The sequence below is a fragment of the Salvelinus fontinalis genome, chromosome 2, assembly GCF_029448725.1.
Source record: "Salvelinus fontinalis isolate EN_2023a chromosome 2, ASM2944872v1, whole genome shotgun sequence".
NCBI lineage: Eukaryota > Metazoa > Chordata > Actinopteri > Salmoniformes > Salmonidae > Salvelinus > Salvelinus fontinalis.
Genome location: NC_074666.1, coordinates 76,694,154 through 76,709,399, shown reverse-complemented (window position 1 = coordinate 76,709,399; position 15,246 = coordinate 76,694,154). Strand labels below are relative to the sequence as shown.

The 15,246-nt window shown below is 41.8% G+C and overlaps 2 protein-coding genes across 3 annotated transcripts in view; one reads left to right on the top strand and one right to left on the bottom strand.

The window, feature by feature from the left end:
* Positions 1 to 2,639, bottom strand: part of LOC129826614 (ubiquitin carboxyl-terminal hydrolase 37-like) — a 9,001-nt gene extending 6,362 nt beyond the window's left edge. Inside the window, exons 1-3 of the mRNA XM_055887531.1 lie at positions 391 to 2,639; positions 202 to 287; positions 62 to 104 (exon numbers count right to left, since the gene is read on the bottom strand). Of these exons, the coding sequence (XP_055743506.1) occupies positions 62 to 104; positions 202 to 287; positions 391 to 884 (623 nt within the window). The 5' untranslated portion in view covers positions 885 to 2,639. The remainder of the gene's footprint in view (positions 1 to 61; positions 105 to 201; positions 288 to 390) is intronic.
* Positions 2,640 to 2,695: 56 nt separating this feature from the next.
* LOC129826638 (UV excision repair protein RAD23 homolog A-like) lies at positions 2,696 to 12,718 on the top strand. 2 transcript variants are annotated; one of them, XM_055887591.1, is made up of 9 exons: positions 2,696 to 2,949; positions 3,631 to 3,792; positions 3,911 to 4,071; positions 4,528 to 4,577; positions 4,782 to 4,903; positions 5,119 to 5,212; positions 8,095 to 8,225; positions 8,397 to 8,558; positions 8,711 to 12,718. In XM_055887591.1, the coding sequence occupies exons 1-9, from the start codon at positions 2,884 to 2,886 to the stop codon at positions 8,822 to 8,824; spliced, it is 1,062 nt and encodes a 353-aa protein (XP_055743566.1). In that variant the 5' UTR covers positions 2,696 to 2,883; the 3' UTR covers positions 8,825 to 12,718. The 2 variants fall into 2 exon arrangements, with proteins under 2 accessions (XP_055743566.1, XP_055743557.1); XM_055887582.1 differs by having other exon boundaries at positions 4,776 to 4,903.
* The last annotated feature ends 2,528 nt before the right edge of the window (positions 12,719 to 15,246 follow it).

Below are 15,246 nucleotides of genomic sequence, written 5' to 3'. Positions count from 1 at the left end.
GAGTGACAACTCTTATGTAGAGTCGAGTGAGATGAAGGTGGCAATTGTCTACAGTACTTACCTCTCCAAGGAGACAGAGGAAGCCTTCAGGTCAATGGAGGCCTCTGCAGAGAGACCGAGAGACGGACAGCGGTAAGAGAGAAGCTTTGTCAAAGATGAATTGAGAAAAATAGCACCAACAAATGGCACCCGTTTACAGACCTGCGATGCCAGCAAATCGGGGTACCATTCTCTTTGTCTGTGGAACAACTGCCCCCACCTCTTTGACCTCAGAGCTCATAAGATCTCTGTAAAGACACACAGACATATGCATTAGGTTAGCTATATTATATTGGCTTTTTCAATTCAATGGTGTTGGTTGGCATAAAATTTGATATCAGGCTGCAGTACCTGGCAGTCTCACTGTCTTTGTTGGTCTCTCCATGGTAGTCAAGGGGGTTTGGAGAGGAGGACTGGGGGGCAGGGGAGGAGACGTGGGTTGTGGAGGAAGGGCAGGCAGGACTGGGGGGAGTGGCAGAGGAGGATGACTGAGTTGAGACAGCCAGGGAAACACAGGAAGCACTAAAATGGGAGAAGGTCTGTGATCCTTCCTCTGAAGAAGAAGAAGGGGAAGAGGAAGAGAGAGATGACATGTGGAGAGAGGAGAGGTAAGAGAGGCTGAAGAACTTGGAGAGAGTGGAAGGGGATCTGGCAGGGGATCCAGGGGGTGAGGGTGGTGAGGGGGATGGAGTGCCAATTGGTGTTCGGCCAGACAAGGGGTCGAGGGGCGTCAGAGATGTTGTAGGCGGTTTCAAACGGAAAGAAGAGGGAAAGGAAGAATCAAGTTGGTGGTGATCCTTTACGTTCTTCTCCTCCCGATTTTTCCAAACTGATGCAGTTACCATGCTGGCATCCGATGGCGTCAGTTTGGGTGGGATTGGGAACGGCAATGTACAGCGGCTCCCAATCCCGAGGCGAACTCTGCACTTCTTTTTCTGTTTGGAGAAACATTATATAGCTAATATAGTACATAAAAATTAAAATATATTTCTTGCTTCACAACAGAGCTTGTTATATTTGAATTTGCAGCAAAGTTCAAACCCAAACCACATGATCTGACTATAAAATATAGACCTCGTCACCCAATCATATTGAATTCTGTACTATAGGCTAACAAATAGCAAAAAATACATGTTTATAAAAATAAAACCATTGTAACCATACAGTTACACCCCACTGTCTATTTATGTGTCCCAAATGGCAGGATTTGGGACACATAAATAGACAATTAAAACAACTAGGAAAAGCTGAAAAGAATAGAATATACTCTAAATTGTAACAGAATGAGATCAATTCTAGCCCAGACTAGACATATACCTTTTTACAGCAACACAAACATCCCATTTCAGTGTATTTGTAGACTATGCCTTATTTTGCAGAACATCAAAATATGTTGCCTATTTCACATTGTGATGTCATAAACCAAATTATGATGCGCCTGACAACGCGTTACCAGCGTAAATAGCCAACAAATCACACGCACCAAAATGTTGAAAAATAATTTACAAAATGAAATGACTGTGTATTCAGAGTTATTCTTATTTCATAAACTATACAAAATAACTAGGTTCTTGCCAATAAACCAGTTTTTTATTGAGAAAACATTGGGTTATCTTTCTCCCACGCTCCCTGGGCCACTGACGCGTGATTGTATGGGATATGGAAAGAGGCTAGGAAATTCGAAGTAACGTTACTGTCTATCAGAATCAAAATAACTATTATTGGCCAAGTAACCTACATTCACACATTCCCAGAATTTGACTCGGTGAATTGGTGCTGGCAGCAATAGACAAATGTACAGACACATTTACAGCCTATACAATATACAGCAAACATAAAACATATTTATTAGCTTCTATCTTCTTATTAACATACTTTAGAGTAACATTTTCTTATGGAAAGTAAAATGCCTATTTCACTTCAGTTGACGCTGATCTGATACAGATCTAACGTAGCTTTGCAATGGTTGTTAGGAGGACCTTTGAAAAAGAAAAGGAGAGCCGCACACTGTAGCGCAGACTCAATTATTTAATAACCTAATATCCAGCGTTCCGACCGACAAGCTGTCTTCATCAGGGTATAATGTTTGGAGGACCTTAACACAGATGGATCTTTTAATATCTGACCGTACCACATTGAAAAGGTGCCACTCTGACTAGTGACTGTAAACTAAACTAAAATACTAACGTTAGTAAATTTGTTGTATATTTGCTGTTCTGTAAACCCAGTTGGTCGCCACCGCACCGGTCACAACTGTCAACAGATCATGACATAAATCACACGGTCCCGTGTGGCTCAGTTGGTAGAGCATGGCGCTTGCAACGCCCGGGTTGAGGGTTCAATTCCCACGGGGGGACCAGGGTTCAATTCCCACAGGGGGACCAGGATGAATATGTATGAACTTTCCAATTTGTAAGTCGCTCTGGATAAGAGCGTCTGCTAAATTACTTAAATGTAAATAAATGCAAAGCATCATTTGTTCTCGCAGAGTATATTGTAGATCCTACTACCACCTGGATGAACTGGTACCCCAGGTGTGTGATTACACCGAGACATTCATATGGTTGACCAGTTAGTGGTTATAGCTATCAGACTCAGAGAGCACTCGAGGCTGCAAGTTGGGCAGCAAAACGTTACGCTGCACCTACTTCTGAGTTTTGTGTCATCAAAGATGGCGATTTGCTGAGTGCTCATGGACACATCTCATGGTCATGGATAAATATTATCTTGCTTGAACTTGTGGTTATATTTGGGATTTAATGTCATTTCTGTTTTACTTTTGAATATTTTAAAACACAGCTGTAATTGAAGCGCAAGGGGAAAACAGCGTTAGCTACCGCAACAATGCAAATCACGTTAAAAACACTGCAACAACAGACCATTCAAATTGACATAGACCCAGATCAAACGGTAAGTGCCCATTTGTTCATAATAATGCCAGCTGTGTGCGTTTTATCTAACCCGCTTAGCTAACTATCTTTTTTGTTATTTGCACGAAAGACCAAATTAATTGGTCTCGGATTGTTATCAATTCGGATAATACAACTAACATAGGCTAACGCTAGCTAGCTGTTATTGACACCCATAGCATTAGCTAACTAGCTAGTTCTTAGTCTTAGCTTCCCAGCATGACATAGCTAAAGCAAACTAGCTTGCAAGCTAATGTATGTGTCAGTTTGCTAATCCAATGTTGAGTCTCATTATTAGCTAGCTAGGTAAGTTATTATCCGCTAAAACATCAGCTAGCTTGCTACATGACTAGCTAACGTTAGTTATCCCTCATCACGTTAATGTCAACTTTAGATAACTATCTAGCGTTAGCTAGACAGTCATATTACTAGCTAGCTCACTACGTTATCTATTTTAGTTCTTGATGATGCATGTCCAGTTGGATGATTAATTAGCAATATTCTAGCAGACATTTACTAGCTAGGTCTTAGAGTCAAAATAGCTAGCTAGCTAAGTTACATCATGTAAAGTAATCTGAAATGTAAAAAGTTGGGCAATTCAAACAGTTAGCAAGCAACTTTTGGGTTGCACTGTGTTTAACAATTAAAGCAAGGCTGAACAGCTTCTTTTTGGTTTCTACAGGTGAAGGCACTGAAGGAGAAGATAGAAGCAGAGAGGGGAAAAGACAACTTCCCAGTGTCTGGACAGAAGCTCATATATGCTGGCAAAATCCTGCAAGATGACACGCCTATTAAAGACTACAAAATTGACGAGAAGAATTTTGTTGTAGTTATGGTATCTAAGGTACATTTCCCTAATCCATTTTACTTGGACTCTTAATGAGCTGCACCTGCATGTTTTGGGGTTACATGATTGTCTGCATAGATGACAGTAATAGCCTGTTTATATCCTCTGGATCTAGGCAAAGTCTGCCACAGCTGCTTCAACACCTTCCTCAGAGGCACCCAAGGCCCCTGTCCAGGACTCTGGGTCCTCGTCGTCTGCCGGCCCGGCCCTTGCAGCCATCCCTATCCCCTCAGAGGAGCCCACACCTACAGTCGCAGAGCCCCCAGCTCCAGCCAGGTAGGCATAGAGAAGACAGCCGTAGAACTGATATTAACCTATGATTTGGTAGACAGTCTGCCAAATTGGAGAGAGTAATAAAGTAAGCTTGAGGCCTGTTCAGGAGGGTGGAGCGTTACAGAACTCTTAACATAGACACATTTTGTGTAGGACAAATATGACCTAAACATCATGCAACATTCATTACATTTCTATCTGCAACATTTCATAGTTTTCATCTTACTGAATACACCCCCTGTAGTCCCTGTAGCTCAGTTGGTAGAGCATGGTGTTTGGAACGCAAGGATAGTGGGTACATTTCCCTGGACTACCCATACGTAAAATGTATGCACACATGACTAAGTCGCTTTGGATAAAAGCGTCTGCTAAATGGCATATATTATTTACGGCCACAATATACCACTGAATTGTTTGAATGGGTTGACTGGATTTTTGACCCTGTCGTTCTGTTTGCAGCTCAGACCCCAGTCTGGAGGTTCAGGGGGGAGATGCCTCCTCTGCCTTGGGTGAGTGATGGACTTCCACCTGGCTATGTGAATAATGCGTCAGTGTGGAATGTATCTGCTGTGTTGCTGGATTGATGATAGCATGTAGTATGGGCATGGGGATTTGTAAGATGGCTTCTAGCAGCTATGTGTTTATGGGTGTAAATATTGTACATTGTAACTCGGGTAAATAGTTAACATCTTGTTTCTTTTGGTCAGTGACAGGAGCGGAGTATGAGACCATGCTGACAGAGATCATGTCTATGGGTTATGAGAGGGAGAGAGTGGTAGCTGCTCTCCGGGCCAGCTTCAATAACCCCCATCGGGCCGTGGAGTACCTCCTCACTGTAAGAACCGTCAACACACCACACAACTACCTAGGATACACAATACTGTGCAACCAGGCACCATACACCATGACTCTACAAAATGACACTGAACAATATCCCAAAAAAGACCATGAATGCAAAATTACACTCTACAGTATGGCAACCATATTTGATGAAACTTTAACATGGCAGCATGTACAATGTGCTGAGTATGGGCTGCTGTGTGTTTCCAGGGCATTCCTAGCAGTCCGGTCCAAGAGACTAATCCCCCAGCACAGCTTCCTGCATCTGCCCGCACAGGCACAGAGACCCCTACTGTTGCTGAGGGTGAGTCCATCTGCCTATATCTCTGCTATGGTATTACATCTGCTGTACAGTGTATTCTGGAAATGTTTTCAGACCCCTTGACTTTTTCCACATTTTGTTACGTTACAGCCTTAATCTAAAATGGATTAAATGTTTTTTTCCCCCTGATCAATCTACACACAATAGCAAGCAAAAACAGGATTTTAATAAATAAAATAAAAAGATCACATTTACATACAATTGAAGTCGGAAGTTTACATACACCTTAGCCAAATACATTTAAACTTTTCACAATTCCTGACATTTAGTCCTAGTAAAAAGTTCCCTGTTTTAGGTCAGTTAGGATCACCACTATTTTAAGAATGTGAATTATCCAAATAATAGTAGAGATTTATTTCAGCTTTTATTTCAGTCATCACATTCCCAGTGGGTCAGAAGTTTACATACACTCAATTTAGTATATGGTAGCATTGCCTTTAAATTGTTTAACTTGTGTCAAACGTTTTGGGTAGCCTTCCACAAGCTTCCCACAATAAGTTGGGTGAATTTTGGACCATTCCTCCTGACAGTTTGTGTAACTGAATCAGGTTGGTAGGCCTCCTTACTCGCACACGCTTTTTCAGTTCTGCTCACACATTTTCTATGTGATTGAGGTCAGGGCTTTGTGATGGCCACTCCAATACCTTGACTTTGTTGTCCTTAAGCCATTTTGCCACAACTGTGGAAGTATGCTTGGGGTCATTGTCCATTTGGAAGACCCATTTGTGACCACGCTTTAACTTCCTGACTGATGTCTTGAGATGTTGCTTCAATATATCCACATAATTTTCCTTCTAATGATGCCATCTTTTTTGTGAAGTGCACCAGTCCCTCCTGCAACAAAGCACCCCCACAACATGATGCTGCCACCCCCGTGCTTCACGGTTGGGATGGTGTTCTTTGGCTTGCAAGCCTCCCCCTTTTTCCTCCAAACATAACGATGGTCTTTATGGCCAAACAGTTCTATTTTTGTTTCATCAGACCAGAGGACATTTCTCCAAAAAGTACGATCTTTGTCCCCATGTGCAGTTGCAAACTGTAGTCTTGTTTTTTTATGGGGGTTTTGGAGCAGTGCCTTCTTCCTTGCTGAGCAGCCTTTCAGGTTATGTTGATATAGGACTCTTTTTACTGTGGATATAGATACTTTTGTACCGGTTTCCTCCAGCATCTTCGCAAGGTCCTTTGCTGTTGTTCTGGGATTGATTTGCACTTTTCGCACCAAAGTATGTTCATCTCTAGGAGACAAAACACGTCTCCTTCCTGAGCGGTATGACGGCTGCGTGGTCCCACCTCCAATTGACTCAAATTATGTCAATTAGCCTATCAGAAGCTTCTAAAGCCATGACAAACTTTTCTGGAATTTTCCAAGCTGTTTAAAGGCACAGTCAATTTAGTGTATGTAAACTTCTGACCCACTGGAATTGTGATACAGTGAAATAATCTGTCTGTAAACAATTGTTGGAAAAATTACTTGTGTCATGCACAAAGTAGATGTCCTAACCGACTTGACAAAACTATAGTTTGTTAACAAGACATTTGTGGAGTGGTTGAAAAACGAGTTTTAATGACTCCAACCTAAGTGTATTGAAACTTCTGACTTCAACTGTAAGTATTCAGACCCTTTACTCAGAACTTTGTTGAAGCACCTTTGGCAGCGATTACAGCCTCAAGTCTTCTTGGGTATGACGCTAGGGTCGTTATCTTGTTGGAAGGTGAACCTTCACCCCAGTCCTGAGGTCCTAACCTGCTCCAGAGCGCTCTTCATCAAGGATCTCTCTACTTTGTTCTGTTCATCTTTCTCTTGATCCTTACTGGTCTCCCAGTCCCTGCCGCTAAAAAACACCCCCACGGCATGATGCTGCCACCACCATGCTTCACCGTAGGGATGGTACCAGGTTTCCTCCAGACGTGACGCTTGGTATTCATGCCAAATAGTTCAATCTTGGTTTCATCAGACCAGAGAATCTTGTTTCTCATGGTCTGAGAGTCCTTTAAGTGCCTTTTGGCAAACTCCAAGTGGGCTGTCATGTACCTTTTACTGAGGTGTGGCTTCCGTCTGGCCACTCTACCACAAATGCCTGATTGGTGGCTTGCTGCAGAGATGGTTGTACTTTTGGAAGATTCTCCCATCTCCATAGAAAATCTCTGGAGCTCTGTCAGTGACCATCGGTTTCTTAGTCACCTCCCTGACCAAGGCCCTTCTCCCCCGATTGCGCAGTTTGACCGGGTGGCCAGCTCTAGGAAGAGTCTTGGTGGTTCAAAACTTCTTCCGTTTAAGAAGGATGGAGGCCACTGTGTTCTTGGGGACCTTCAATGCTGCCGAACTTGTTTGGTACTCTTCCCCAGATCTGTGTCTCGACGCAATCCTGTCTCGGAGCTCTACTGACAATTTCTTTGAACTCATGGCTTGGTTTTTGCTCTGACATGCACTGTCATCTGTGGGACCTTATATAGACAGGTGTGTGCCTTTCCAATCAAGTTGTAGAAACATCTCAAGGATTATCAATGGAAACCGGATGCACCTGAGCTCAATTTCAAGTCTCATAGCAAATGGTCTGAAAAATAAGTTTATTTTTAAAAAATTTGCAGAAAAATTCTAAAACCTGTTTTCACTTTGTCATTATGGGGTATTGTGTGAAAATTGATGAGGAAAACATTTATTTAATCAATTTTAGAATACGGCTGTAACACAACATGTGGAAAAACTCAAGGGGTCTGAATATTTTCCAAATGCACTGCATATCAGATGAGATTGTTGGAAAGATGGGCATGGTTTATGTGCATTTTCCCTAGTAAGTGTTGTATCTATATCTACTGTATGTATCAACGGGTTCTCTTCTGTAAATATTCTGTTTGTGTTGCAGGAGAAAACCCTCTGGAGTTCCTGCGTTCCCAGCCTCAGTTCCAGAGCATGAGGCAGGTGATCCAGCAGAACCCCTCACTGCTGCCAGCTCTGCTCCAACAGCTGGGCCGGGAGAACCCACAGCTCCTACAGGTAACACACATACACCATGCACTACACACACTGATGGCACCACCACTCATACTAGCTTGCGTCACACACTCCCTATAGTGACACCTCCCAGGTTTTGTGATTTCACAATGTATGTTCTGCCTGTTGCTGATTGCTGTCTACCTATCTTTCCCTATTGATAAAACTCAACAGCAAATCAGCCAGTACCAGGAGCTGTTCATCCAGATGCTGAATGAGCCGGCGGGGGAGGTAGGAGACGTGCCTGAGGTGGGGGACCTGGGTGCTGCAGTGGAGGAGGGAGCTCCAGTCAACTACATTCAGGTCACGCCTCAGGAGAAGGAAGCCATCGAGAGGGTGAGGGGAGCTAAAGACCTCTCAATGCACTGTTTAGGGCATAAGATGGCTTCAACTGACTAGAAGACTAGCTAAGAAATGCATACATTGTGACCTTTCTGGTGAGAAATAGTAATGGTGAAATGTTATGTTATTTTTCTCTCCTGTCTCAGTTAAAAGCGTTGGGTTTCCCTGAGGCGCTGGTGATCCAGGCCTACTTTGCCTGTGAAAAGAACGAGAACCTAGCGGCCAACTTCCTCCTGAACCAGGGCTTTGAGGATGAATGAGAGGCGCTGGCCTGTCCTCCTCTCCAGCCCAGCACAAGGACTGCACCCCACTGTGGAGCAACGATCTTCAGGTCATTTCAGAGGGGGGGAGGGAGAGTTATTGGTGGGAGGTCTTACAAGCTACACAATGTATATGTTGATCTAAGGGTGAAAGAGGAATAATGAAATCTATTTGAATTCCAATGGAATGTCTGGGATTTGTTTAGGGCAGATATATATTGAGATTTTAGAAGAGCTTTGGGAATGGGAGGGAGGGGGCTGAAGGGTTTGTGGAGTGTGTGTGTGTGTACATGTGTGTGTACAGGTGGATGCCATTCAATTAAGGTGGAAAGTCATTTATATGCATATCTAAGCTTGTTAATGCTGTAGCTGGTTGTAATGGAAGCACATTATCCTTGATGCACTTCTACAATGTTGGTGTATTGAGGCAAGAGGGGAAAGGGAAACTAAACTGACGGTCATGAAGAGTCCGCTTGTGGTCTGTTCATTTGATTGCACCAGTCCCTCACATTTCCTTTGCCATTCAAAACCAACCACATAGCAAAACACACTTCTCATCCCATGATATTGTCATATAGGCAAGTACATTTCACCAGTGGCCAGGCTAAGTTATTTATGGGGTCCCCTCACTACACCTCAAAGCTAGCGCTTTTAATTTTCACTCAGATATCCATGATCTCTCTGGGTGTGGAAATGCTCAACATCCTGAGTAAAACGAGCGGTATAGAACAACCAAAATGACAAATGGATGTGTGTATGCTCACATAACCATACAGGTACATTACTGTGTGGATATGTGTCTGAAAATTAGGTTTTGCTGAAAGGTGCACAGTCCTCTCTAGTGTTACGTCTCTGATGAGCTGAGCAACGCTGACCTTACCTTTACATATAATCTTCTGGAGGGGGGAGATGGTAGGGACCAGTCCTGGGATGCTGGAGTTACTCACTTACCTCTTTCCCACTTACCTCTTTCCCAACACGATACAGGCTGGATTCAGCCCGTATCGTGTAAAAATGTAAGGGTAATTTCCTGTTGAGCCGACATATGCAGCATTTACCATGAATGCAGTCTCGGCGACTGCGGGAACATTGCCTTTAAATTGTCAATAGCGTTATAAAGCGGATATTCAGCACTACGGATTGAATAGAGCCCAAAATGTCCAGTAGGAACAAGGGTCCACATGAAGGTTGTCCGTATAAAGTCATTATTAAACCAGGACCCAGTCATAGCCAATCATTGTCATCATCCACAGCCTGAATGAGCCTATTCAGACTATTCAACAGTCTTTAGTGATGAGGCGAATCTGAAGATTAAACCGGCTATCGCCTAGCTTTAACCACCTGTTTCCAACTGAGATAGTTGACACATGCCTTATTACACTAAGGATTCTCAGTGTTTTGAGATGTTGCTATTGTGGGTTTTCTGAGGGAACGGAGGGTACCAAGAAATGTGTGGTTTTATCAATACTCACTTTTATCAAGGTATGTTTTCTCTTTAACTTAACATGGCAGGAGTTTAATGGGTCTATGAAGAGACAAGCTTTTATGAGTTTAGATTGAACAGATGCATTCAAATGTATTGGCTCCCTTGCACAGAATTTCCTGTTTTCTCTTTTCAAAACTGGTTAAATGGCTATTTTTACCCTGCAGGCACCTTCAACTTGCCACAAGTAGGATCAATTACACTTGCTGAGAATCACTTGCCTCAAACCAAATTAATTGTGCATTTAGTTCAGGCCAATTTTGACTTAAGTGAAAAATTTCAGTTTTTATTTATTTATTGGAGCTTTGAAACAAATACACATGAGAACACAAAGTTTTCAATGTCAATTTATTTTAAAGGAATAGTGAATCATGAATAAGTGATCATGCCAATATGTTTGACTGCATCTGTTTTTGTGAACATGGCTTTCACTGACACTGGCATTTTACAGCATCAACATGGTCTGCTTCAATGCTCAGCTTCATTAAACATCATCAATATATCATGGCTTATGTTTTATTTCATGCCAAACACTCCCATATGCACCACATTATTGGTCTGGACAATGAATGAGGCCAACTGAAATTAAACTCAACTTGATCTTATGGAATACAAAGTATTACAGGAAATGTAATTTATAGACAGTCCGGTTCAAGTCCAGGCATTTCGGTATGATGTGGGAATGAGTAGTGCTACTCCTGTGGACTTGACCCTCCATTATCAGTATTGGTAAGTAGATTTTCTGATAAGCAGTGAAACTATTTTGGCCTCTTACCCCACTCTATAACATGATGCAACTCTAGGGTTCTCATCCCCAGCACAGGCAAACCCCCTACCCAATCAAACAGCAATCTGAAAATAAGCAGACAGAAACAGGTGAGTTACAGTCAAGAACATCCTTTTATTCAAGTGTTGCTCTTTTCAAACTGTTTTTATTATTATGGAAAAGAAACTGTAATTAACACATGCATTTCACCATGGGCTCTGGGAGGTGTATTCCTGAGGGAGGGAAGCTGCACTGAGGGGTACGGTGGGAGCTAGGGGGTAGGGGGCAAGGCCAGCTGGGGGTTCACTCTACACAACACTAAACACGGCCCTACACACTTTTAAAAACAAACCCAAAGGAAAATAAAAAGATGGAGGGCCAGGGAGAGACAGCTCTCTGGTGCTGCAGGGCAAGATGGGTAGGGACCAACGTTCTGCCCAAGCAAAGCACACACTGCGAAACCTGTCACTCTGGCTTCTCGACTGGCGCTTTACTTGTCAAGGCTAATACTGCTGCTGGCTTCAATCACTTACAATAAAAACGTGCAAATTCTTGTGGGAAACAAGTAGGCCCTCTATCAAGCCCCGCTCTTGATTTTGCTGGTGGAATTTCAAGGTGCTTTAACTGTCTACCACGTCACATACAGTGTATAGAACCATAAGACTTTAGTCTGTAATTGTTCATTTGGGGTTCTAGTAAATGGGTGTAATGGTTCTCTTGATTGTGGATCTGAGCCTGCCAGTCTACCTGGGCTGGAACCATTCCGTTATAAGGTGCTTATTCATTTCAGGTACTTTTTTCACTTGTTTTAATAGCTGGTCTCAGACAACCACTAGAAAGGTGCATCATTAAATGGTCTCAATGTAGCATTGCTGCATAAGATAAGAAAATCCAAATTCTGTAAAAAATTAAAATATTTGATAAAAACATGAATTAAAAACCTGCCTATTCTACCCCAGTTGCCATGCAGCTCCCTTGCCCATTCAGAGGGAAATTCCTATGTGTATTTTATCTCCACGTTGTGATATGTCATCAAATACATCCCAGTGAAAAACTAGACACCCTCACAGACCCTCTCCTCACCACATCCCAAGAGCCCACCGGTGTAACTTGTTCACTTACATTAGCTGTTCAATGGAGAAGCTGAAGAGATCGGTATGGTATACAATGTGAAGCATACAGACAAGAATAACATGTGAGCTAACTGCATTCTGCTCAGACAAAGTTTTGCTTTTTTTTTTTACCCCTCCATTCAGAGAAAAGGGGTTTGGGGAGGGATAAGGAGGGTAACGCAGCTACAGACTACTCCAGTGTCCAAGAGAGACAGAAGACAAGATACAGGAAGACAAGCAAGACAGATTTTTTTTTGTGCTTTTCTTAATTATTCAACAATAAAAATAACTAAATCACACCAATTTCCTTTAGTACTATATATACTGCTTTGAAAAGCGTGAAGAAGGAGAGGATATAGAAGAAATATGAAGGAGGGGACTTTTTTGAGACGGGCACTCAGGATTACAAGATGGAGTCTGTGAACAAAAGGCACTTTTTAGGGACAACCTTTAAGATGCTCTGATTCTAACACTACATCACCAAACAAATATTTAGAATAATTTACACTGCGGATTGGGAGTGGAAGGGGGAAGGGTTCACTTTGATTTAAACCTGCTCTCATCCTTTCTGTGCTCAAAATACACCTTATACTCCCTCACCTCTTGTTTGGGTTTGAGATAGGAGTCTACTAATCAACTAAACCTACCAAAATGTATTTCACATTACACCTCCCATCTCTCCAAACGCTGTTAATCACTTTGTGGTTGAGCTAACACTTCGAAAAATGGATTCCATATCTGAAGCATCTCCCAAAATGGGGAAGATCTTGTCTGTGTCCCAAACTTGATTACTTCGGTTGGCCAGTTTAGAAAATTGAATGCAAGTTGCAATTCATCTATTAAATAGGTCATGTTTTAGTCAGTTCTCTGGTGATACTGACATGACACAGACGTCCATTACGTCAGGCTTTTTTCCACTAGTTCATCATCCCATTGTCAGGATAACCATCTAATCAAACTAAACAGAACGGTCCTCTTCCTGCTATGGGATAAAGGTTGAAGAAAAATGCCTTTTGTCACAACCTTTTCATATAATGAACCCCTCCCCCTTGGTAAATACAAAAAGAGAAATAGAATAATGCATGTTTTCTAAAATGTGCTTTATGATAACACTTAATTTTGTTTATTACTATTTATGTATAATAGAGTTTGAATGTACTTTATTTCGTAAAAAGCACCAGTTTCATTTAGTGATATATATTTTTGTTTTGCTAAATTGTTCCTTCAGCCCTCCCAGATTTAGAAAACAAATCATTACAAATACATTTTTTAAAGGAATAAGGAAAAAAAAATAAAACTAATTTTCAATTTACAAAGACTGGGATTTTTTTTGTCTGCCCTCGTGTTTAGAGTCCCGGAGCAAGTGGACTTAAAACAAAAAAAATAGAGGGTTTAGCCTCTCTTTTCTCGTGACACCCTCAAACAATCTCTAACAGACAAACACAATTTTTCTACCCAAGGCATTGCACATGGCTCAATCAACATACATACATTTTTTTCAACAACAATACTTCCCAAACAAGAAAGAATAACCAACATCTAATCTGTTATTTTCCTTGACTACAATGTCACTTTGTTTGCTATATAAATCATGTATCTATAGTATTTGCCATGGACACTTTTTGCTATTAGATGTAGGTGTGGGTGTAGGGACTGGTACTTTTGCTCTAATCTGATATTTAAGATGCATCAATTGACTGTGCCATGCTTCAAAAAATAACTAGACTGCCACAGAGCTTATTTTGCAAATAAAAAAATGTATATATCTATAAATATATATGTGTGTATATATAAAGATGATTGCAATTATTCAGTGAGCTGTCACTGTTTTTCTCCCCAGACATAGCATTTCACCACCATTCACTATTAGCTTATATGTGAGAAAAAGAACCTGAATTCATGTTTAACAAATTGCATAATGGGAATACAGAGGCACTTCCATAGATTAGAAAAGAAATCACCATAGCCATCATAATTCTTATTCAGCAGTGCTAGTTCTCTATCAAGCTGATGAGATGGTTGCCGTCTGGCAACATTGTTTCCCTGCAGTGAAGTACATGGCCAGGCAGTCCAGTTATTTTGTGAGGTTGGTGATTTGAGCTGATGTTCCTTAATAAAAAATCACTTTCAAACTGAATCTTAGTAATGTTAGGAATTCAAATAAAAAGTGAATGATTAAAAACAAAAGGTTTCCTCAGAGATTGCCCTATGTTAAGACTTCCCTTTACAGTCAATCTGGCCTGGGCTGGGTGGTTGTGACTGCTACTTATACTGTAAGTTTGCATGTGAGTGTGTGAGTTTGTCAAGTGGCGCTGTGCTAAGTGTGTTCATTTAATTTGTCCCTCTTGATTTCAAAAGGTTGAACTTTTGGCTGGTAAGGTATTTTTAGGGCAGTTTGATCTATAAGGGCTGATTGAACAGAACGAACAGGCTGGATAGGATGGGGAGCTGAGATCGTGTTAGGGTAAAGATAGCACCCTGCCAGACCATCTCAATATGGCCTCTGACTTCAACCCAGGCTCTCCTCCCCAAACATGGGAACAAATATGTCACATCATCATTTTGCTCCGCAGCGTGGCTCTCTGCTCTTGGAACAGGGGCAGTCTGGGAGTGTAAACAAAAAGGGTAAACTTCAGGGAGATGGGAGGGAGGTGGACTCTGGGTCCTCAGCAACCTAATGTCACTGTTTCACTACATGGTACTGAACACTGACTGAATCACCCTTCCTGGCAATACCACTCGAAGTCTCGCTCCCACCCGCTGTATTTCTCAATAAGGTGCTGTCATTCAAACACATTTTTTAAAGCGGAAAAATTCAGAGGGACAAGTCCAATAAGAGAAGAAACAAAAAATAAAACAATTCTGTGCAAAAGGGAATATTACTACTGTAGCTGTGTAGTTCTGGGTGTTAATGCAGAGGCCTGTGTTTTTAACTAAGTATGTATGTTGGGTTCTGTGTCTACTATAAGGGGCAAAAAGAGTGTACTGGAAACGTGTGAATAGCATGTGTTATAGACGTAATAACACCACTTGGGCCCGGTGTGTGTGTGTATATATGTGT

Bases quoted from the DNA above. Each gene is read 5' to 3' on its own strand.
- LOC129826638 (XM_055887582.1), top strand. From the start codon at position 2,884: ATGCAAATCACGTTAAAAACACTGCAACAACAGACCATTCAAATTGAC. The intron at 3,793-3,910 runs GTACATTTCCCT...CTCTGGATCTAG, and splicing joins TTGTAGTTATGGTATCTAAG to GCAAAGTCTGCCACAGCTGC. The intron at 4,578-4,775 runs GTGAGTGATGGA...TCTTTTGGTCAG, and splicing joins AGATGCCTCCTCTGCCTTGG to TGACAGGAGCGGAGTATGAG.